The 22,723-nt window shown below is 49.9% G+C and overlaps 1 protein-coding gene across 1 annotated transcript; it reads left to right on the top strand.

Annotated features, from left to right (window-relative positions):
- The first annotated feature begins 467 nt into the window (after positions 1-467).
- On the top strand, positions 468-9,243 carry KCNE1 (potassium voltage-gated channel subfamily E regulatory subunit 1). The gene is made up of 2 exons (XM_080918692.1): positions 468-597; positions 8,647-9,243. The coding sequence occupies exon 2, from the start codon at positions 8,680-8,682 to the stop codon at positions 9,067-9,069; it is 390 nt and encodes a 129-aa protein (XP_080774818.1). The 5' UTR covers positions 468-597; positions 8,647-8,679; the 3' UTR covers positions 9,070-9,243.
- The last annotated feature ends 13,480 nt before the right edge of the window (positions 9,244-22,723 follow it).

Below are 22,723 nucleotides of genomic sequence, written 5' to 3' on the forward strand. Positions count from 1 at the left end.
ATATCCTTAAGACGTCTCTAAACTCAGAGCCTCCCTCTGGAACAGAGATCTCAGAATAAAACTACACACCAAAAGCTGGAGGCGTTCTAGTGCTCTCTGGTGAGGCTCAGTACCTGGAGTCTGCCGCCCACAGCTCCCCATCTGCCTTTGTCAACAGGAGTATTGTCTTGGAAAATTGCAGGTAGGTCGGAGGGAGGGCCTTCAGTTACAGCCAGGTGTCCCCAGCGCGCACCTAGGGGCTGTGGTCCTTAGAGGTGACCAGATGAAGAAGACCACGAAGGGGAGGGGAGAGCCACCCTTGGCTGTGTCATTTAGCGGTCTGTCTCTATATCTCATCCGCTGGCCTGGCCAAGCCCTTTCGCCAGAACTGCCCCTGCTGACTCACGCCTGTCAAACGGGTGGGCAACGCTATGAAACTGACCGGGAAGTCACCTGAGCCACTTCAGAGCTTGCTCCTGCTGGGAGAGAAAGGCGGTTCATACTTGCAGAACTTCGTAGGTGGCGCCAGGGCTGGAGTTCCTCCAGCAACTGACTGCCCGCAGCAGAGCCCAGACTGTTTAGCCACCTCCGCACCGTCCGTCCAGGACCAGGCACCCAGTAAGTAGATGCTCAACATGGCCTTGCTGGATAGCCAGGAGTCACAGGGCCCCGCAGGGCTCTGAGATAAAGGGCTCTGGAGAAGTTCTAAGCCATCTCCGAGGTGACTGTTTGAAGCTATTTAACAAGGTGTCTGTCCGGTGCTGCCCCCAGTCTGTCCTCTTTATTCCCTCTCCCACAGACTGTCTGCCAGCCCTAAGCCCACCGGCTGGACTCAGAGTGCTTCCTGTCCTTGGGCTGGGTGCGGCATGCAGCGTGCATGGTGGGGGGTGCAGAGTGGTCTGGGTAACCTCGGAGACCTGGGCTGGCAGAGCGCCAGTCCAGCCGGCTGGGCGCTCCAGGGCTCTGTGAGGCTCCACCATCGAGCTGCAATGCTTGGGTGCCTCTGGGCTTGCCCGATCCTAGACCCCTCGCCCCGCACACGCTCCAAGGATCCACTGCACACCGGGCTCCCTTGGCTTCTAGACCCAGGTAAGTCAGGGGTTCCTGCCTCTGGGACAGGTACCTTGCTAGGACCAGTCTTGGCCTGCAGGCACACCACATACTGGAGCCATGGAGTTAACTCCTAGCCAGTCTCCTCTCTGCCTGTCTTCACTTACAGGAAAGTCACAGAAAAACATTTTGCTTCTATTATTAACTCATTGATATTCTCAAAGAAAATTTGGAAAATATCTAAAAGCACCAAATGAAAATTAAAGCCACCCCCCCAGTCCTCAGCCTCAAAGAGATCCCCCATCTCCAACTCAGCAATACTTGAAGCACACCAGCCACAAAAAAGCTGATTGTATTGTTATTGTTTAATTATGTATTTAATTATTTTGATCAGGAAGGTTCTTTGGGTTTGGGCTTTTTTGCTGTGGGAAAGGCACGGGACATAGGGAACATGGTTGATATCTGGTGGTGGTTGCAGTAATGAGGGAATGGGAAGCTTCTAGAAGAAAGCAAGGTAACAGCTATGGGGTGTGACTAATCCCTAACCCCTACCACACTCCACTGAGATTAAAAAACAAAAATCAATTAGTGGAGGGAGGGCTCTTTAGGTCATCTAATGCACCCCCCGTGGACTGATAGCTCACTTCAGCAAAAGAAGCAATGTCCCCCCCACCAAGGACGACTGTAACAGTTGTAGCTATTTGTGCTGTCCAGGGCCTCTTCTTAATTCACCTTGCTGCTCTTAGTTACGGTGTGAATTTGATTGAGGCCAAACCCTTCTGCCTTCCTCCCGGTCTCTGTCTCGGTCTTCCCAGCAAATGAGGAAGGCACCCCAAGTTCCCAAGGAAACAGTCCTGACACCACCCTGCAGATCTTGCCTTTAATAGTGGATTAGGAATCATTTCTAAAAATATAAGCACTTGAAGGACCTCAGAGAGATTTGCACATGTCATCCCTGGCCCTGGGGGGTGAGCGGCTGCCTGTGTGGTCTCTCATTCTGGGAGCTGGACGGAACTCGGAGGCATCGGAGCGTTCACGCATGCACAGCTGCTTCTGATGAATGATTACCGCACTCCCAGCAGATGCAGACTGCTCAGCTGCTCTGGGCAGAATGAAAAGCAGCTCCTGCAGAAATCCCTCTTAGAAAGCTCACCTTTCGGTGGGAAGAATATCCGACAGCTAGCACAGTAATGAAGGAAACGACACCACACAAAACACACAGCGCCTTGGAAAGCGATTGCAGGGTAAGCATTCAGAGAGGAAAGGTGTAAAAGTACCCTGCGTCAGTAATCACTTAAATCTTCTTAGAGATAAGGTAGAGAGCCGTGCAGATAAAGAAACCTTATCTTGCAAAACATTTATAAAGATAAAAAGACTATAAATTTTAACAGGAAAACATACTGCATTGCCAGAGGCTTTCAGGTAATAATCTCACAGGCCGCTCCCAGAATTCGGTGTAGGTTCTCAGAGATTTACTCCCTCACTGCTGTGGTACTGGCTAAACGCTCAGAGCCCCCTCTTTACAGAGCAAAACCTTCTGTGGGAGGGAGAGACCACGAGGGGCTGATGGTGCTCTCATGGTTTACCATCTGCCTAGCCTTTGAAGGACCCGTAGCATAAAGATGTCCTGCACATGCTCTTGAAGGGAGCAGGGGCAAAGGTCATTGCAGGCATATTTGATATTGCACACAACCCTGGGGTATGGACAACATGCGATGGGGTAAGTTCACCGGCTCAAGCTTTTAAAGGGGGCTGGGGGGAGCTGAGTGCAGTTCCTGCCTCCTCGCTCTAATTCCTCACGGTCCCTTTTATCTTCCTCCAAAATTCTCATACTCCTCCCACCCTGAATCCTCTGAGCATTTCGTGTTTGCCTTGCCAGTCCTCACCGCCCCCCCCAACCCCAGCCTCCTTGTCTGTCATACGTGAGGAGGTTTGGGGAAGCCAGGGAAATAGGACCAGACTCACACAGAGGAAGAAGGTGACAGACAGAAGCCTCCCAGTCTGAGAACAGTGGTTCCAGGTCTCCACACTGAGTCCTTGAGAAGCCCTGTCTTCCTCGGTCCCCCAAGGAAGGAGGGAAGACCACAGTAAAGCCGGCTTGCTGCCTGGAGACCCAGGGAACATGCCACATATATATTTCCAGAATTGAGGGGTTGAAATAAAGCACAAGCGATGGACAGTTGCTTCTGAGGTCAACTGCTGTAAATCCTAGGCTCAGCCAAGGTCACAGTCACCAGATCGGGCCTGAGAGTCACCTTCATACTCATCCTGCATCTTAAAATACACAAGGCCAAATGTTTCCTGGACTCTGCCCCGAGTCTTGCTTAACAAGTGCTCCTTTGAAGAAATGCTTTAGAAACTTTGTCACTAGGAACAAGAATGTCCCCCACTCCACTGAGTGACTAACTGGGATGGGGGGTGGGGCGCTCTCTGATTCATCCAAATATGAGTGGGGCAAGAAGCAGTCTGCAGCTCTGACCGTGACCCCCATCCTCCTGTCTGTCTTGGAACTTAAACTGCTAGAGAAAACCAGAGGTAACATAGCAAGAGCACATGGAGTGGGGGCAGGAACGCCGAAGGGTGCACCAGGGACCACACAGGTTCCACTGGCAGACGTTTGGTTCCACCCAGCATCCCAGAGCCCTATGTCTTGAATGACTTGCTCTGAAGCTCTGAGTCTTTGCTTTCAAGGAAAAAAAAAGTGTGCGCTATTTCAACTGGGGACAATGCCCCTGCTTCAAACCCAAGCATCTTCAGAACTTCTAGAGAGCCCAGCCAGGGCCAGTGTGGGAATGTTCAGTCTAAGCTGAGCCCCAGGTTGGTTATGTTTGAAGCTGGGCTGTTCCAGTATCAGAGACCCCAGAGCCATGGGTCTTGGGGCAGAGATGTCTGTGGAATCCTGAGGATGGAGCTAACTTCTTCAGTTTAGGAAATGTTTAGGGAAGAAGCCATTCCTCACATTCGAGACCCAAGTATACCCAAGAAGTAGCAGGTTCCCCATTTCCTTTGAGTGTAAGGAGTCTGTCTCCTCTGTATCTGGTCCTGAAAACTCCCTTCTCTGTCCTGGTAAAAGGGGAGCCTATAGCTGAAAGATTAAATCTCATGGGTTTTGCCAAGAGAGATAACCTTGGGCCACTCATCGAAGTATACTTTGGGGCCCAGTTCTCTGTAAATTAAAATGGTTAGATCTCCACGCCCATTCGGGTCCAACAGTGTGACACCAGGGCCACTGCGCTGTGGGTGCTTTGACATTGTAATGGCAGTGAACTTGGAGACTCTGACATAAGCTCCCTAATGGTGTGCACATTGGACCCTGTGTCATTTCTACCAGGACGCTCACAAGGCCACCGACTAATTCATTTGGAGTCCTCAGTATACGAAAAACACAAAGACCCTGCAGGCTTTGCTGGGTATAGAGAGCATCAGCAAAGGCAGAGCAACGCATTAACTGTAAAGGACAAAACTGTTTCCATAAACTTGGAGAGTTGTGGTTTGAAAAGGGAGGTGACCAAGCTGGCTTTTCATCATACCGGGGTGAATTAACATGAGCTAGTAAAGCTGACCCGTTCTGGAGGAGCATCCAGAGAGATCTGAAAAACAAAGACAGTGTGACGATACGGCCACGAAGCCATGGTTTATGTCTTAGACCATTAGCTCTGCCAGGTGTCCTGCAGAACAAAGCCTCAGTCTGTTTGCTAATTGTCCGGCACACAGCCCAGATGCCCCCAGCCTGACAGCGAGTCGCAATGGTTGGAAGCACAGAGGTCTGTCTGGGACAAGAACATCCAGGCTAAACAATGCATAAGGAGCTCATTTCAGCAGGGGTGCAGCTCGTTTGATAGTGGGCTTCATCAGTGTGCTCCAGGCCCTGGGTTCGATCCTCCAGCAACATAAACTATGTGTGGTGATGTAATCTAGAATCTCAGCACTGGGGAGGTGGGGGCAAGACCTTTAGGAATTCAAGGTCACCCTCAGTCCATAGTGAGTTCAAGGTCAGTGTGGACTACAGGACACACTCTCAAGAGGAAAATTCCTTCTTACTGTCCTGGAAGCCGAGAAAGTCCAAGGTCTAAGGTTCACATCTGGCAGGAGCTGTCTTTCCCTTTCATCCCATGGTAGAAGGCAGAAGGGAGCAGGAGGTGGGGTTGGGGTGGGGACTGGCCCTGACTGCATTCTAATCACACCTAAGTCCCACCCCTCACCCCCAGTCTCTCAGCCCAGCACAGGCTTTGGGGACACACTTAAACCACATCGGGAAGCTTTTTAAAAGTCCAGTGTCAAGGTGGGAACCATCTCAGAGATAGAGTACGGGCATCATTGTTCCCTGAGCCCCACAGAATTTCTCAAAGCTAGTGAGCCTGGTGCCCAGGGCAGCTCTGGGACTCAGGAGGCATTTGACACGCACGTTCCCAGTCTGCGCCTGAGTCTCAGGAGGGCAGAAGCCCTGGAGATGTCACCAGGTGCTTCTCAGGCAAGCTCAACTCTGACCCTAAGAAGGAGGGAGAGGGCAGTGTGGGCCCGGGGGGTGTTGAAACAGATGTTTGGGTCTGTCTCTTCCCGCCACAGAAATCCCCATCTGGTCTTAAGTAATAGGTCTTTTGTAGTAAAGCCTCAAGTATAAATTAAATACAGAATTGACTCTGAAATTAGTTTCCTATGTAGAGTTATTGATTTTAAATCAATTAACATGTGTCCCACCAATGCTGCCTGCAGTCTCCCACATAGTCACTGGTCTGTAAGAGCTCCCTGGTGGTAAATGGTGGCAGGGTTGCTAGCTGGTTATTTCCTTTGGGAATAAAATGACACCATCAGCTGGGGGTGGGGTCGCTCTTCCCTGTGGCAGGGGTCTGAGCCTCCCTTAGTAGTTCCAGACACTTTGGGAGAGGTCACTGTACTCTGAGTATTTGGTAAGTTTCCAGACAGCTCCTGCCTGATCCCTTGCTCAGAATGGGGCTATATTTCCACGTTGCTGAGGATTGGAAGTATGGTGTGCCTTCTGCCCTTCTTGCCCCTAACAGGCCTCTGCAGATACTCAAAAGGCTGCCAATCAGAAAGATTAGTTTCATTTCCCATTCACGACAGCTCTCTCTAGAATGTCTGAAGAGAACTGTGGTATCAACCATGGGGAAATAAGGCCTAAACCTAAAGACCCAGTCCCTTGGAGACAACAAGGTATGAAAGACCCAGCGACCTCAGAAGACCCAATGACCTCAGAAGACCCAGCGACCTCAGAAGACCCAATGACCTCAGAAGACCCAATGACCTCAGAAGACCCAATGACCTCAGAAGACCCAGCGACCTCAGAAGACCCAATGACCTCAGAAGACCCAGCGACCTCAGAAGACCCAGCGACCTCAGAAGACCCAATGACCTCAGAAGACCCAATGACCTCAGAAGACCCAGCGACCTCAGAAGACCCAATGACCTCAGAAGACCCAATGACCTCAGAAGACCCAGCGACCTCAGAAGACCCAGCGACCTCAGAAGACCCAGCGACCTCAGAAGACCCAGTGACCTCAGAAGACCCAATGACCTCAGAAGACCCAGCGACCTCAGAAGACCCAGTGACCTCAGAAGACCCAGTGACCTCAGAAGACCCAATGACCTCAGAAGACCCAGTGACCTCAGAAGACCCAGTGACCTCAGAAGACCCAATGACCTCAGAAGACCCAGCGACCTCCTGGCACTAGCCATTTTCTATTGTGAGACAAATGCCTAAGATGACAATTCTGGAAAAATTTACTTTGGCTCACACTACAGAGGTTTTGGTCCACTGTTGCTTGGGCCATGTGAGGCGGAGACAGAGCGGTGCACAGTTAAAACACACCTGCTCACCTCAGCCTGCAGCTAGGAAGCAGCAAGGAATATCCAGAAAGACCTTTCAAAGGCAACAGGGACCCACATTCCTCAACTCAGCTTTATCCTCTACAGTTCCCACACCTTCTGTTAGTCTGTTCACATTTTGACTCCACTTACAGACCACACCATTGAGTAAATCAAAGCATTCATGATCTAATCGCCTCTGGAAGGATCCTCACAGACATATCCAGAGGCGTGCCCTACTGATATTCTAGGTGTCTCTCAGCCCTGTCAAGTGGACAGTCCAGACCAAGTAACCATGCTCATACTTAGGACCACTAATTGTCAACCAGTACTAGCCATGTTCCCTGCTTGGTCAGCGATCAGACGGGAAATGATGGTGTTGAGTCCTCCTGTTTCACAGAGAGGAAAGGACGCAGCCAAGAGAGGCTGAGGAACATTTCTAGGATCATGTGTCTATGAAGTCACAGAGCCGGAATCCAAAGTGGGAGGTGGGGAGACCAAAGTCTGATCACTTTCTGCTTCTTGTTGAGTGGGTCTGGGCGGGAGTTAACGGAAGCTCTGAAGTTAGCTGTGCTTCTGTGGCTGCCACGGTGAGAAACGCGCCAAGCACAAATGGCCCAGGGAAGAAAGAGTTTCTTTTGACTTACAGTTCCAGAATGAGAGTCCATAATGGCGGGGGGGGGGGGGGCGGGCGTGGTGGCGGGCAGCTGGTACGGAAGCTGAGAGACCACATCTTCATCGCATACAGGAGACAGAGTGAACCGGAACTGGGCAAGTCTGTAAGCCCTCAAAACCCTCCCCAAGGGCTGTGTTTCCCCCACCAAGCCATCACCTCCTAAAAGTTCTAAAACTCCTCACGACAGCGCTACAGATGCAGGACCAAGTGCTCAGTGACACGAACTTACATGGGGACATTCCCCCTTAAATCACAGAAGCTACCAAGAAGTGCTGTGCGAATGTATACGTCATTTTCAGGTGGTTAGAAGCAGAGTGAGGCTGTTTGTCTCTCTTTTCCTCATAATTTATATATATATATATTAACCTCATCATGTAGCCCTGGCTAGCCTAGAGCTCACTCTGTAGACCCAAACTCACAGGAGTCCTCCTGCCTCTGTTTTGCTGGTGCTATTTTTGATCTTTTAGATGTTTTAAAATTACATTCATTTATTTATTTTGTGTTTGTGCATAAGCATGTGTATGATGGAGGGGGTGGGGGAGGGGGAAGAGACACACATGTAGAGGTCAGAGGACAGAGTACAGGAATCAGTTCTCTCCATCCACCATGTGGTGTTGGGGATGGAGCTCAGGTCGTCAGGCCCAGGTTTAACCAGCACTTTCACCACTGAGCTATCTGGCAGGCCATCTGCTTTGCTTATGGACTGAGTGGCCAGCATGATTTTCTTCTGGAGGGGGAGTGGGCAGAGAGAGAGATGAGTGTTTGACAGGGGTTGGATGAAAGGAAACGCACACGCAAGCAGCAATATTGATGGGCTGTAAAATCAGTGATGATGGGAAGAGGGAAGAGAGCCAATGAGAGATCCACATCGTTTACGACACACGACTCGGCAATAGGAAGTAAGATATGTCACTGAAACTCATCCCAGTGGCAGCCTGCCAGACCTGAGGGCCAATGAGAACTAAAGGGAATGAGTTACCAACTGATTGACAGGTCAGTGAGACTCCAGATAGTATACAACACTGGAGGATGTCTGCTCATCCCCGACACTAAAGACTAAGGAGCCGTGTGCGTGGGGCGGGAGGTAGACAATCATGCCTTTTCACTTTTCCTTTCAGAACTTTTGCATCAGAGAAACCCCGAGGCCCAGGATGACCCTGTCCAATACCACGGCTGTTCTGCCCTTTGTGGCCTCCCTGTGGCAGGAGACAGATGAACAGGGCGGCAATGTGTCGGGCCTGGCCCGTAGGTCTCAGCCCCGAGATGACAGCAAGCTGGAGGCGCTCTACATCCTCATGGTGCTGGGCTTCTTTGGCTTCTTCACCCTGGGCATCATGCTGAGTTACATCCGGTCCAAGAAGCTGGAGCACTCGCAGGACCCTTTCAACATGTACATCGAGTCGGATGTCTGGCAGGAGAAAGGCAAGGCCTTCTTCCAGGCCCGGGTTCTGGAGAGCTTCAGAGCTTGCTACGTCATCGAGAACCAGGTGGCCGTAGAACAGCCCGCCACACACCTTCCTGAACTGAAGCCATTGTCATGAACCCCATAGCTAGTTAAGAATAGATGAGTTGGGCTGGAGAGATGGCTCAGCGGTTAAGAGCACTGGCTGCTCTTCCAGAGGTCCTGAGTTCAATTCCCAACAACCACATGGTGGCTCACAACCGTCTGTAATGGGATCTGATACCCCCTTCGGGTGTGTCTGAAGACAGCTACAGTGTACTCATATAAATAAAATAAATAAATCTTAAAAAAAAAAAAAGAAAAGACTAGATGAGTCCTATAGGTAGCACATGAGGCTTTCTAGTCATATGCCTGCCATGGTCTTTATTGTAGGGGTACCACTGAGCTTCTGTGAGGGGTGAATTAATGACACCTGTTTTCTGAAATTGCATTCTTTCTACAGTAGCAATCGATTTATTCTGCAGCACCTGCCTTTGTCTTTGTAAGTCTAGCCGAGTCCCAGACAATGTGACTTCTGAGAATACAAGCTGAGTTTTCTCAAATCTCTTGACAATAGCAGTGTCATGTGACTAAGTTCTGACGGGAGATGGGGACGTGATGAGTCCAATTTGTAAGCAGGTTTTGAAATGGGAAGGGTGTGCTCTCCATCCTCCCTGTCCCGGGAAGGGTGTGCTCTCCGTCCTCCGTGTCCCGGGAAGGATGTGCTCTCCGTCCTCCGTGTCCCGGGAAGGATGTGCTCTCCGTCCTCCGTGTCCCGGGAAGGGTGTGCTCTCCATCCTCCCTGTCCCGGGAAGGGTGTGCTCTCTGTCCTCCGTGTCCCGGGAAGGGTGTGCTCTCCATCCTCCCTGTCCCGGGAAGGGTGTGCTCTCTGTCCTCCCTGTCCCAGGAAGGGTGTGCTCTCCGTCCTCCCTGTCCCAGGAAGGGTGTGCTCTTCGTCCTCCGTGTCCCGGGAAGGATGTGCTCTCCGTCCTCCGTGTCCCGGGAGGGGTGTGCTCTCCGTCCTCCCTGTCCTGGGAAGGGTGTGCTCTTTGTCCTCCGTGTCCTGGGAAGGGTGTGCTCTTTGTCCTCCGTGTCCCACTTAGCAACACTGACATTGAGGCAGCTATGACGGAGGCAGTGGCACACTCTCAGGTGGTAACGGAGGAGGTGGGACCCTCCCATTCCTGTACTGCCCACCTGTCAGGTTGATAAGAAACCTGTCCCTGTACCCACTGCTTATTTTGTTCTCTGCTAAAGCTTTGGACCCCATATCTAAACAGTGTCACCTCTGTCCTTGTCGTCATGGTCACAGCTGTGATTTTGCCCTCTGTCTCCCACCCTTCTCTTATTACACACCTTTCCTGCATCCCTTTTCCAAACACCCCCCACCCCCACAAGTACACTCTCTCCTGATGTCCCTTACGGTTCAATCTGGACAGAAATGTCTTCTTACAGGGCTGAGACAGAGGAGGGAAAACAATTCCTCCAGAAGAGACCATGAACAAGGTGTGTGGTTATCATCAGAGAGAAAGTGCCCACCCACCCCAAAGGGCCCAGGGGACGGTACGGGTGTGGGCACTGGGGACACATGGGACAGATGTGGTACCATCCTAGAGGTGTCAGGTCTGACTTGTCAGATGAATTATGTCCCCAAATGACACGTTGAGGCTCCAAACCCCAGTACTAGTGAATGTTGCCTTGTTTGGAAATCAGGTTCCAGTAAGCGACTGAAGTGGACCCTACTCTATGTGGTAGGACTCGTGACCCTCTAAGAGGGACACACGTGGAGAATACCAGGAGATGCCAGGACAGAGAATGGAGTGACGAGGACAAAAGCCAAGGACAGCAGAGGATGGATGGCCACTGGACTCAAAAAAGGAACAATTGTTCCTGTGACCGTCCAAGGACATGGGGCCCTCCCAAGCCTTCCTTTCAAACCCGGGCTTTGGGAACACAGAACAATGCCCGCCTGTTGCTTGGGAGACTGATAAAGCAGTCTAGCCAGCTGAGGCTGCCGCCCCTCCCCCCCAAGCAGAAGGAGCTGTGGGGGTGGAGCAGAGAAGGGCACCTGAGCTGCACTTTGCAGCAGACAAAGGCTTCTCGGGTTACCTGCCCGGAGAGCATGGGGCGTGGGTGTCCCGTGTACCAGCCTTCTCCGGCTGCCACCCAACGGCGGGGATCTTTCTCACCATGAGACCTTTGAAGCTCACCTGCCAGGCACTCCAGGAGAGCACGGAACACTCCCTGAGACACAGGTTTTGGAAAGCTGAACACAGGGCTGGCAAGGCAGCTTAACACATAGAAGTGACCGGAGTGGGATTCCCCAGATCCCACGGGTAGAAGGAGAAATGTCTTTTGTCCTCCACATGATACACAACACCTATACTCACACACACACACACACACACACGCACACACACACCAAACACATACAAAACAATAATAACATTTAAAGACACAACACAATCTAATGAAAAGCAATCCCCACAGCACTGATTGTTCTCGGTAGACACATTAGACTATGTCTGATTCAAGCTCATTTCTTGTAAGGCAGAAATTCCTGTGTATGTGTGTGTGTGTGTGTGTGTGTGCATGTATATATATGTGTGTGCATGTGTGTGTATGTGTGTGTGCATGTGTATATGTGTGTGTGTATATGTGTGTATGTGTGTGTGTGATTTGGGGGTAGGAGGTAGGAATCTCTGCATCAGAACCCTGCCATGGATCACCCTCTGAAATGCTACTGTCCTTGAGTTATTTGGGTCCCAGAGTCTTTTGAACTCCCGTGAATGCCTGACTCCTCCCCACCCCGAGGTGCTCATGGACACTTTTCCTGCTGTCTTGAGAGCTCATGAGCTTCTGGAACGGAGCTGTGGCTGCCGCATCCGTGACCTCTGTACGAGCCAAGCTCTGCTGCAGACAGATGCCTGTTGCCCAGACTGGAGGGAAGGTTTCGGGAGAGTGCTCATGACTATCTTGTGACCTTGATATTCCTGGCACACAGACCTCTTGTCGCCAGCTGGCTGTCTCCACAGGAATTCCTGTGCCTTTTAAGGCAGGGAGATCCCCGGCCTTGGAGAACGGGGCCTCACACTCACTGGCCACCGCAGACTCCCTATCTCATCCTCTTGTCTCAGCCTCTTAATTTAAAGGGCAGAAGGGAAGAGGCAAGTAAGAAAGGAACTGATCCTCAAAATGTCATCTGCCTGTTACACTGTAACATCTGATCACACACACTGTAACATCTGATCACACACACACTGTAACATCTGATCACATACACACTGTAACATTTGATCACACACACACTGTAACATCTGATCACACACACACTGTAACATCTGATCATACACACTGTAACATCTGATCATACACACTGTAACATCTGATCACACACTGTACAATCTGATCACACACACTGTAACATCTGATCATACACACTGTAACATCTGATCATACACACTGTAACATCTGATCACACACACACTGTAACATCTGATCACACACACACTGTAACATCTGATTACATACACACTGTAACATTTGATCATACACTGTAACATCTGATCACACACACTGTAACGTCTGATCACACACATACTGTAACATCTGATCACACATGGGCGCACGAGCACACACACACACACACACACACACACACACACACACACACGTGGAGGGGTAGGGCCAAGCTGACCATTCTCAGCTCTTTGTAGGCTCTGTCCCTAGATTTCATACAGTATTTTCCTTAGGACTGTGCTTTTTGCTGTATTACTATTATTTTTTTTAGTTAAAGCTTTTATAAAACAATATTGATTTCTTGCTTCTTTATGGGTCTGACTGTTTGCCTGTATGTATTTATACTTCATGAGTGTGCCTGTGGAGGCCAGGAGTGGGTGTCTGATCCTCTGGAGTTATAGGTGGCTCTAAGCTGCCATGTGGGTGCTGGGAACGGAACCCAGGTCCCCACTGAGGAGCCCAAGATCTTCAGTTAGGCCAGTTGTTCTTAACCTGTGTGTTAGGACCCTTTGCTGGTTCTCAACCTGTGTGTTAGGACCCTTTGCTGGTTCTCAACCTGTGTGTTAGGACCCTTTGCTGGTTCTCAACCTGTGTGTTAGGACCCTTTGCTGGTTCTCAACCTGTGTGTTAGGACCCTTTGCTGGTTCTCAACCTGTGTGTTAGGACCCTTTGCTGGTTCTCAACCTGTGTGTTAGGACCCTTTGCTGGTTCTCAACCTGTGTGTTAGGACCCTTTGCTGGTTCTCAACCTGTGTGTTAGGACCCTTTGCTGGTTCTCAACCTGTGTGTTAGGACACTTTGCTGGTCAAACGACCCTTTTCTAGGGGGTCCCTAAGACCGTTGGAAACGCAGATATTTATATTATGATTCGTAACAGTAGCAAAAATACAGTTTTGAAGTAGCAATGGTGTTGCAGTAAATATTAAAAGATGGCTTAACCTTTTATGGTCAGTTAGAGCTGGCACCTGAGGGGCCATATGGTACTGCTGGGATCTCTAACTTGGCGCTTCGTGCTGCCTCTAAGAACTCAGGCGTGGTGCACTCTACTGCCCCTGCTGCTTCTGTCCCGGGTGGATACGACCACCCGGCGTGTTCCTTTCCTCCACCACCCAGTACAACCATGACTCCACAGCTTCTTACTTATCAAACAGATTTATATGTCAAATTCTCAATCCACAATCCCTCTACACAATAAGCTTACAACCAATAGACAAAGAGATAAGCTGCCCTTCTGTATGAGATAAATAGACTCATAGAAACCCTTAGAAATAATAATAACCTCATCAAGCTAGAGATGCATCAAGTGAAATATACACATCAGCTTCATCTTTGTGCCCCCCCTGACCCCTGAGTCCCTCTCCCCCAGTCTCTGCCTCCTGCCTCCTCTTCCGCTCCTAGACCTTTCCCCACCTATCTCTCTTCTGTCCAATCCTGTATCACCTTAACATAAACCTGCATAATGGAAATAATTTTATAATGGTTGGGGCAGGGGTGTTACCACAGAACGAGGAACTATATCAAAGGGTCATGGCTTTAGAAAGGCTGGGAGCCACTGTGTTAAGCCATCTCTCCAGCCGGAGGGGTGCAGTGATCCCACCACGGTGATGCTTTTGGAAGAGGAACCCATGTTTTCGGGGTTTCGAAGGCAGCCCCAGCAGCTGTGAAACAATTGCTGGGAAAAGCTAAGTCAGCGTGTTAGCACAGTGTGTTAGGATGGAGAATCATGGGCCCCTCTGATCAAAAGTGAGGAAACCAAGCCTCAGAAGGGGACACTGGTCACCTATGGAGCCCTCTCTCCCTGGTGCTGGTTTGTTTTTTTAATTAACTTGACACGACTAAGGGAAAAGGAGCCTCAGTTGAGAAAAATGCCCCCTACTGGAGTGTTCTCCAGGCAAGTATGATTAACAGTTTTGTAGGACGTTTTCTTGATTAACAGTTAATGCAGGAGGTCCAGCCCTCCTGGGCAGTGCCACCGAGGGACAGGGGGTCCCGTGTTGTACAATGAAACTGGCTGAGGAAGCCATGAGGCCAGTAAGCGGTGTTCCCTGAGGGCTGTCCTGGCCTCTGGATCCCTGCCTTGCTTGGGTTCCTGCCTTGGCTTCCCTTAGAGATGAACTGTAAGTGGGGTGTAAGGTAAATCAACTCTTTCCTCCCCAAGCGGCTTTTGGTTATGGCCTTTATCACAGCAATGGAACCCAAACCAAGACACTTTCTTAAAGGGGAAGGGAGTTGCTTAGTACTTAGCGTCTGCTGCCAGTGGAGAACACAGGCAAAGCAATGGTGGGATTCTAACCTTTGTGAGAAAAGCTAAGAAGTCTTCATTGGTTGGTACTAATTTAACTATTAAGGATCATTACTGCTACTATGATTAGTATGCTACTTGTGTGTGTGTTTGTGTGTGGTGTGTGTGTATGTGTGTGTGAATGTGTGTAAGTGTGTGTGTGGTGGGTTGGTTTATGTATGTATGTGTGTGTGTGTGTGTGGTATGGTGTGTGTGTGAGAGTATGTGTGTATGTGTGTGGTATGTGTGTATGTGGTGTGGTTAGTATGTGTGTGTGTGGTATATGTATATGTGTGCGTGGTGTGGTTGGTGTGGTATGTGTGTGTATGTGTGTCAGTGTGTGTATGTGTGTGGTGTGGTGTGTGTGAGTGGGTGTGGTGTGTGAGTATGTGTGTGGTGTGGTGTGTGTGAGATTGTGTGTATGTGTGTGTGGTGTCTGGTGTGCTTGGTGTGGTGTTGGGGGGTGTGAGTGTGTCTGCATGTGTGAGTGTGTGTGCGTGTGTGTGTGATGGTACATGTGGAGACGAGGGTCACTGTGAAGTGTCTTCCTCGATCACTTTTGCATCTTATTTTCTTGTGAGCTGCAGATGTATTTATTGATTTCACATATGCTCCCCAAGTGTGTGAAGTGTCTGAGGAAGGCAGAAAGAGGACATCAGGTCTCTAGCAATTGTGAGCCTGCTGGGTCTTGCTCTTCACAGACCTTCCCAACCAGTCCTGCCCTGCCTGGGCCCAGACCCGCAGGCCCCTCCCACATCACAGCCAGACAGCCAGATCGACATTCCAGACCTGGACAGACGTCCACCGCACTCGCCCAATCCCTTCTGTCCCCTCTGATTTCTTCCCATCTAAACTGTTCAGCCTGCTGGCCCCACCCACCCACACTTCCTCTCCAACCCCCACCTAAAGGTTCTTACCAGCTCAGCACCACCACACTGAGCCTTTGAGGGTAAATAGTGCTCAATTCAACATGCCTCCTGTGAGGTGTGGTCTGGGGTGTCTGAGAGTTACACATAGAGGACATTGTCCTTATTGCTGTGACAAAACCCCTGGCAAGAAATAATTTGGGGGAAGGGAGCTTTTATCCTGGCTCACAGTTTAAAAAGTGTAAGTCTCTTGTATAGTGTAGGTGCCAGCAGAGGGCACCAGAGCTCTTGGAGCGGCAGCCCCAGGGTTGTGAGCAGCCTGACATGGGCGGGACCTACGGAGAGGTAACTGGGTCACTGGGGATTGTGTTCTTGGCAGGGATTAGATCAGTGCAGTTCCCCCTGGAACTTTGGTCAGTCCCAACGACTAGTTATAAGAAACTAAGATGGTTTGGAATGACAAAAAATCCAGGATGTCAAAAACTATTCTCAATAATAAAAGAACTTCTAGGGGAATCACCATCCCTGACCTCAAGCTGTATTACAGAGCAACAGTCATAAGAACTGTACAGAAATAGGAAGGTAGATCAGTGGAGTAGAATTGAAGATCCAGAAATGAACCCACACGCCTATGGTCACTTGATCTTTGACAAAGGAGCTAAAACCATCCAGTGGAAAAAAAGATTTTCAACAAATGGTGCTGGTCCAACTGGCAGTCAGCATATAGAAGAATGCAAATCAATTCATTCTTATCTCCTTGTACAAAGCTAAGTCCAAGTGGATCAAAGACCCCCACATAAAACCAGGTACCCTGAAGCTAAGAGAAAGTGAGGAAGAGCCCCAAACACATGGGCACTGGGGAAATTTTCCTGAACAGTGCACCAATGGCTTTTGCTCTAAGATCAAGAATTGACAGATAGACCCCATAAAATTACAACGCTTCTGTAAGGCAAAGGACACTGTCATTAGGACAAAATGGCAACTAACAGACTGGGAAAAGATCTTTGCCAATCCTGCATCTGATAGAGCGCTAATATCCAATCCATACAAAGAACTCAAGAAGTTAGACTCCAGAGAATCAAATAACCCTATTTAAAAAATGGGGACAGAGCTAAACAAAGAATTCTCAACTGAGGAATATCGAATGGCTGAGAAACACCTAAAGAAATATTCAACATCCTTAGTCATCAGGGAAATGCAAATCAAAACAACCCTGAGTGAGGTAACCCAATCTCTCTCTCTCTCTCTCTCTCTCTCTCTCTCTCTCTCTCTCTCTCTCTCTCTCTCTCACACACACACACACACACACACACACACACACACACAAACACACACACAAACCACACATGGTATGTACTCACAGATCACATGAAGCTCAAGAAGAAGGAAGACCAAAGTACAGATGCCTTGGTCCTTAGAAGGGGGAACAAAAATATTTACAGGAGGAGATACGGAGATGAAGTTTGAAGCAGAGACTGAAGGAAAGGCCATCCAGAGACTGTCCCACGTAGCAATCCAGCCCATATACAGCCACCAAACCCAGACAATATTGCTGATGCCAAGAAGTGCATGCTGACAGGAGCCTGATATAGCTGTCTCCTGAGAGGCTCTGTCAGATCATGACAAATACAGAGGAAGATGCTCACAGCCAACTATTGAACTGAGAATGAACCCCAATGAAGGAGTTAGAGAAAGGACTGAAGGAATTGAAGGGGTTTGCAACCCCATAAGAACAACAATACCAACCAACCAGATCTCCCAGGGACTAAACCACTACCCAAAGAGCACACATGGAGGAACCCATGGCTCCAGCTGTGTATGCAGCAGAGAATGGCCTTGTTGGGCATCAATGGGAGGAGAAGCCTTGGTTCTGCCAAGGCTTGATGCCCCAGTGTAGGGGATGTCAGGGTGGGGAGGTGGGAGGGGGTGGGTGGGTAGGGGGTACCCCCATAGAAGCAGGGTGGGAGATGGGATAGGGGGTTTATGGAGAGGAAACCTGGAGAGGGGATAACATTTGAAATGTAAATAAAATGTATTCAAATGTAGTAACAAAAGGAGAGAGAGAGAGAGAGAGAGAGAGAGAGAGAGAGAGAGAGAGAGAGAGAGAAGCTAAGACAGGGGTGGTGGTGGGGTAGAAGAACGACTTGGTGAGGAAGAGCCCTTGATGCTCTTCCAGAGGATCTGGACATAGTCCCCAGTGTCCACAAAGTAGCACAATTGTCTGTAACTTTGGTTCTAGTTTAGGGGTCTGATGCCCTCTTTTGGTCTTTGGGGGCACCAGGCACATATGTGGTTCATATACACACACACTCAGGCGAGACACTAAAACAAAAATAACATTTTATATAAGGAACAAGAGCTTACCCCTCCCTCCCCACTGTCACCTTTATCTCAATGAGTCCTTTCTCCACCCACCACGTGACAGAGCCGTGGGAACCCTGGTTGGAGGCTGAGCTCGTGAAGCTGCCCGATTTTGGACTTTTAGTATCTGAAGCTTTGAGACTTTAGTATCTAAAGTGGTAGTGACAACGGAAAACAAACAGGAAATATAAACAGGAAGAGACACTGCCCAGCCACGGTGGCAGAAACGGGCAATTCGTCCAGGGTGGTCCTGGCTCAGTGAATGATGATCCCGACCTCGTGATGATGAAATGCTGTGTGTGTCAGGCTGTCCTCATTTGTCACCTTGAGAACAGCCCACTCTCTCAACTCAGAGTCGGGATGAACATCACAGCTCAGGTTTGTTCCTTACACTGCTGAAACAAAGTCTGGCCTGGACCGGTGGATCCGACCTAAGTGCCAGTGATGAAAGTTTCAGTCTCCCAAGGACCCTGGGCTGACCTAGGGGCTTGAGTTATACCATGTCCTCACCTCGCCTGGAACACCTTGGCCTGATACAGTGGGTGATTTTAAACTGCAGAGGAGACGTGTCAGACAGCTGCGGGCTCTGAAGAGCTCTAAGTAAAAGCAGACCAGTCGCGCGCATGCGCATGAGCGGAGACGGGTGGAATTTAAGGTTCAGTGAGGGTCAAGGTGTCTGGTTGCTTAACAGAGAAGACCAGCAAGCCCTTTGCTTTTTTAACCGCCAGCCCTTACCAGCTCTGGCTGCTTCCTTACAGCAAGGCTCCTGGTGGAGAGTGGAAGGAACAAGATGGCATGTGAGGAAACTCACCAGGGCAGAGACTAGGGGAGCACTGTGGGGGAGGACGGAGCACTCCGCTTCGATGCCCCTACTTTTCTATACATAGGTTGCAATGATTCTGATATTGCTTAGCAATTGCCAATTTATTCTAAAGCTTGGTCACTAGAATCATCTACCCTGTAAACCTAGATGTTTCCTTATAGATTAAAAAGAAGAAGAAGAAGAAGAAGAAGAAGGAGGAGGAGGAGGAGGAGGAGGAGGAGGAGGAGGAGGAGGAGGAGGAGGAGGAGGAGGAGAAGAAGAAGAAGAAGAAGAAGAAGAAGAAGAAGAAGAAGAAGAAGAAGAAGAAGAAGAAGAAGAAGAAGAAGAAGAAGAAGGTCCTGAGTCAACCAAGTCATTAACAAACAAGATCCCAGCATGGAGAAGGTGGATGCAAAGTTCCACCCTAGCCGAGAAGTCATTTGCAATTGATACCTGCTCGGAAGGGTCTCCAATGGGCTGTCACACAACCACACAACACGGCAGGCCTGCATGCCCATGTGTGTGTGTGTGTGTGTGTGTGTGTGTGTTTGCACTTTTTGATTCATTGGTTTGTTTTGTCTTATTGGAATTTGGGAGATTTTTCTTTTCTTTCCTTTTCTTTTCCTCTTTCTTTCTTTCTTCTTCTTCTTCTTCTTCTTCTTCTTCTTCTTCTTCTTCTTCTTCTTCTAGAAAGCATAAAGTTAGGTGGGTAGGGAGGCAGTGAATCTAGGAAGGATCGTGGGATGGAAAAGAATATGATAAAATTAGATAATTTATTATAAAATAATAAAATAAAAAATTAGAGAAAAGCAAGTAGATTAAGCCACAAAGAAGTAGGTTGCGAAGGACAAGAATGCTGTGTCTCTTGGCCCCTTTGAATATTTAGGCGGATGATCCCCGTACAAAGCACCGACTGCGGGGACTTGTGCTCACGGCTCTATGGTATACTTTCCGTAATTCTGTCCCATGCCCTGCTTTTTCCTCCCTTTGGGTCACCAGACAGCTTTGCAGTGAGTACACACCCACATCTCTATAGAATCTAGGAACCACAAGTGAGAGAGACCTACAGTATTTGTGTTTCTGAGGCTGATTTGATTCACTAAATACAACTACTTCCAGCCACACCCATTTTCCTGGAAACTACTTAACTTTTCCCTTGAACCTGGATGAGGGTCCCTTTAGGACACCTTTGTCATTCAACAGTGAACAAGGGTTAGTGAGCAGCTGACAGGCTGAGGACACGACCTACCTTGAGTCCTCATCTGTAGGTGACTCTATGCGACATAAATTCTAAGCCAGGCTGGGCTAAAGGAGATAAGCAAAAGCCCAGAGAGCATGGCGGCCCAAGAAATGTGCGCATGCTCCGTCTGGACAGACAGGGCTGGTTCCTTGTCTCTGCAGCCGCTGGATGCATACAGTGGGTCTAAATGTAGAAGGGACACAGACAGTGTAGCTGCCATTGCAAGAGCAGTGGTCCCCATGTCTACTAGGAACGTAGTGGCCTCGAGTCACACACAGATGTCCAAAATTACTGTATTTCTACAGGTGCATCTGATTTCTGGATGTGACTGCCCCCTGGTGGCGACTTTGAGGATATTTCTCTAAGCACAGAGCCCAGAGCTGTTGCCAAGGGTTGAGGTGATTGATGTATTCTGAGAGCCTTTAGCGCCTGTGGGAGGGCCGACATTCTGATGAACCCACAGTGCTTGGGAGATGGCACCTACTGTCCAGAGAGACATCTTCTCCAGGCGTGATCTGAGACAATCCCACCATGCAGGGACCGTGCCATCATAACTCAGTTTTCTGGCAAAGCTTCGGAGACTCCTTTGAACTGAAACTAGAGCCCTTTCTCATGCTGGGGATGCCATCATCATTCTTCCAAGCCCTAGGAAGATAACCTCCTGACCAGGCTTCGGGACCTTACAGCTCCACAAGGGACCACTGGGGCTCTGCCGGGAGAAAGGGCTCCACAGCGGTGTCCATAGTGGCGTGGCTCTGGATGATCTGAGCTTTCCTTTCAGACACTCTAGCTTCACCAGCGCTGACATTTTAAGTGCACGCCACCATACCCGGCATTTTTACATGGTCTCGGGATGGAATTCTGTCCTCACGTGTGTAAGGCGGACATTTTGCTGACTAAGCTCCCCCTCCCCACCCCCAGCTCCTTCCTGGACTCGTACTTTCAAAACATGTCATTCTTCATGTGTGGCGGTCAAGGAAGCAGGAGTTTGGTGAAGACCAGGAAACTGAACCAATGGAACTGAGGACCCGGGTAACCTTCTTCCACCAGCTACGCCCCACCCCCATACCAAGGCCACCAACTGTGGAGCAAGCATTCAAATAAGCCTCTGGGGGACCTTTCAGACTCAAGCCATAGGCTTACTTTTGGTATCATGCATCTTGTATCTGAGTACGTGTCTGCTGTTACATAAAGTCACGTCTCTGCCCTTTGGTGCTCTGTTCTCTGCCTAACCACCCGTCCTGGTCACCATACCACCTTTCCCACAGGGTTATAGTCAGAATCACACACCACATTGTCTTTTCTGACCCGACTTCATTCAGTCAGCAACTGCTTCAAGTTTCCTTTGTCTTTTCATAGCTGTGACACGCCCTCCTTCCTCCCTTTCTGAGGCTGGATAGTGGTCTACCCTCGGAACCCACCGTGGTCTGCTTGTTCGCTTCCTGCTAGTCTGCGCAGAGGTGACTAAAGCTACGTGGACGTCGGTGTGGGGACTTCCTGTGAGCAGAGTTTTCAACTCCTCCTGGTGAGTTCTAGGGGCTGCCTTGCCAGGTCACAGAGAACCCACTGCCGTCCTGCCGTATGACTGTGTGATCATGTATCCATGCAAGTACCAGGTGAGAGTTCCTGCTGCCTGCGCTGCCTGCGCTGCCTGCGCTGCCTGCGCTGCCTGCGCTGCCTGCGCTGCCTGCGCTGCCTGCGCTGCCTGCGCTGCCTGCGCTGCCTGCGCTGCCTGCGCTGCCTGCGCTGCCTGCGCTGCCTGCGCTGCCTGCGCTGCCTGCGCTGCCTGCGCTGCCTGCGCTGCCTGCGCTGCCTGCGCTGCCTGCGCTGCCTGCGCTGCCTGCGCTGCCTGCGCTGCCTTCCTAATCTGACTACTCTGGTAGCATCTATCTGCCCTGCCGTGTGGGTAGAGCTTACTGAGACACAGGCATGTTCCTTTGCATATCATTTAAGTCCAATCCTTGACAAGCATGAGGACCTGAGTTTGGATCCTAAGCTGTCACGGGGCATCCAGCATCCACTTCCCCCTCGGGGTAGGGTAGCCGGTGGGAGTGATACAGGATGGGAAAGAACCCCTCCCCACCGGGGACAGAGAACTGGATTGCTTATTAGGGGGTCAGGTGCAGAAAGGTGTATTTGTGTCTCTGGGGAGGTGGCCAGGGTCTCTGGAGCAAGGTTTGTGTGTCCGTGCACCACTGGGCAGGGTAGGGTGTTGGTGGATGCTTCATGTACACACTCAGGGGCTGTGGAGTGTGTCTGCTGGGGGAACTTTATAAGGTCAGACAAGGATAGAACCTGTTAACATCGGGGTGATACATTCTTATGACATACATTCTGATGCTGGTGGAGTTGCCTGGAGGTCACCAGGGTTGAAGCTTCCTTGACCCTTCTTCCTTAACTCTGGACTATTGTGATCCCCGTACTCACGTAAAAGTCAGGTACCTTCACATACCTACAAACACGTGAGGGGCAGAGACTGGTAGACCTTTGGACTTGCCAGGCAGAATGCCTATCTGAAACCGTGAGTGCCAATGCCAACCTGTAGTGAGAATTTTGGTTTCTTTAAAAACCCGGTTATGTGTTTCGAATATGTTTTTGCTTTAATCCCAGGTGTAGGATAAGAAGAGGCTGCATTATAGCAAGTGACTATCACTGTCTCGTGCTCTAGGAGGGGTGTGAGTTTTGG

The sequence above is a fragment of the Micromys minutus genome, assembly GCF_963924665.1.
Source record: "Micromys minutus genome assembly, chromosome: 7".
Lineage (NCBI taxonomy): Eukaryota > Metazoa > Chordata > Mammalia > Rodentia > Muridae > Micromys > Micromys minutus.

Excerpts from the sequence above, each read along its gene's own strand:
- KCNE1 (XM_080918692.1), top strand. The coding sequence starts at position 8,680 with ATGACCCTGTCCAATACCACGGCTGTTCTGCCCTTTGTGGCCTCCCTG.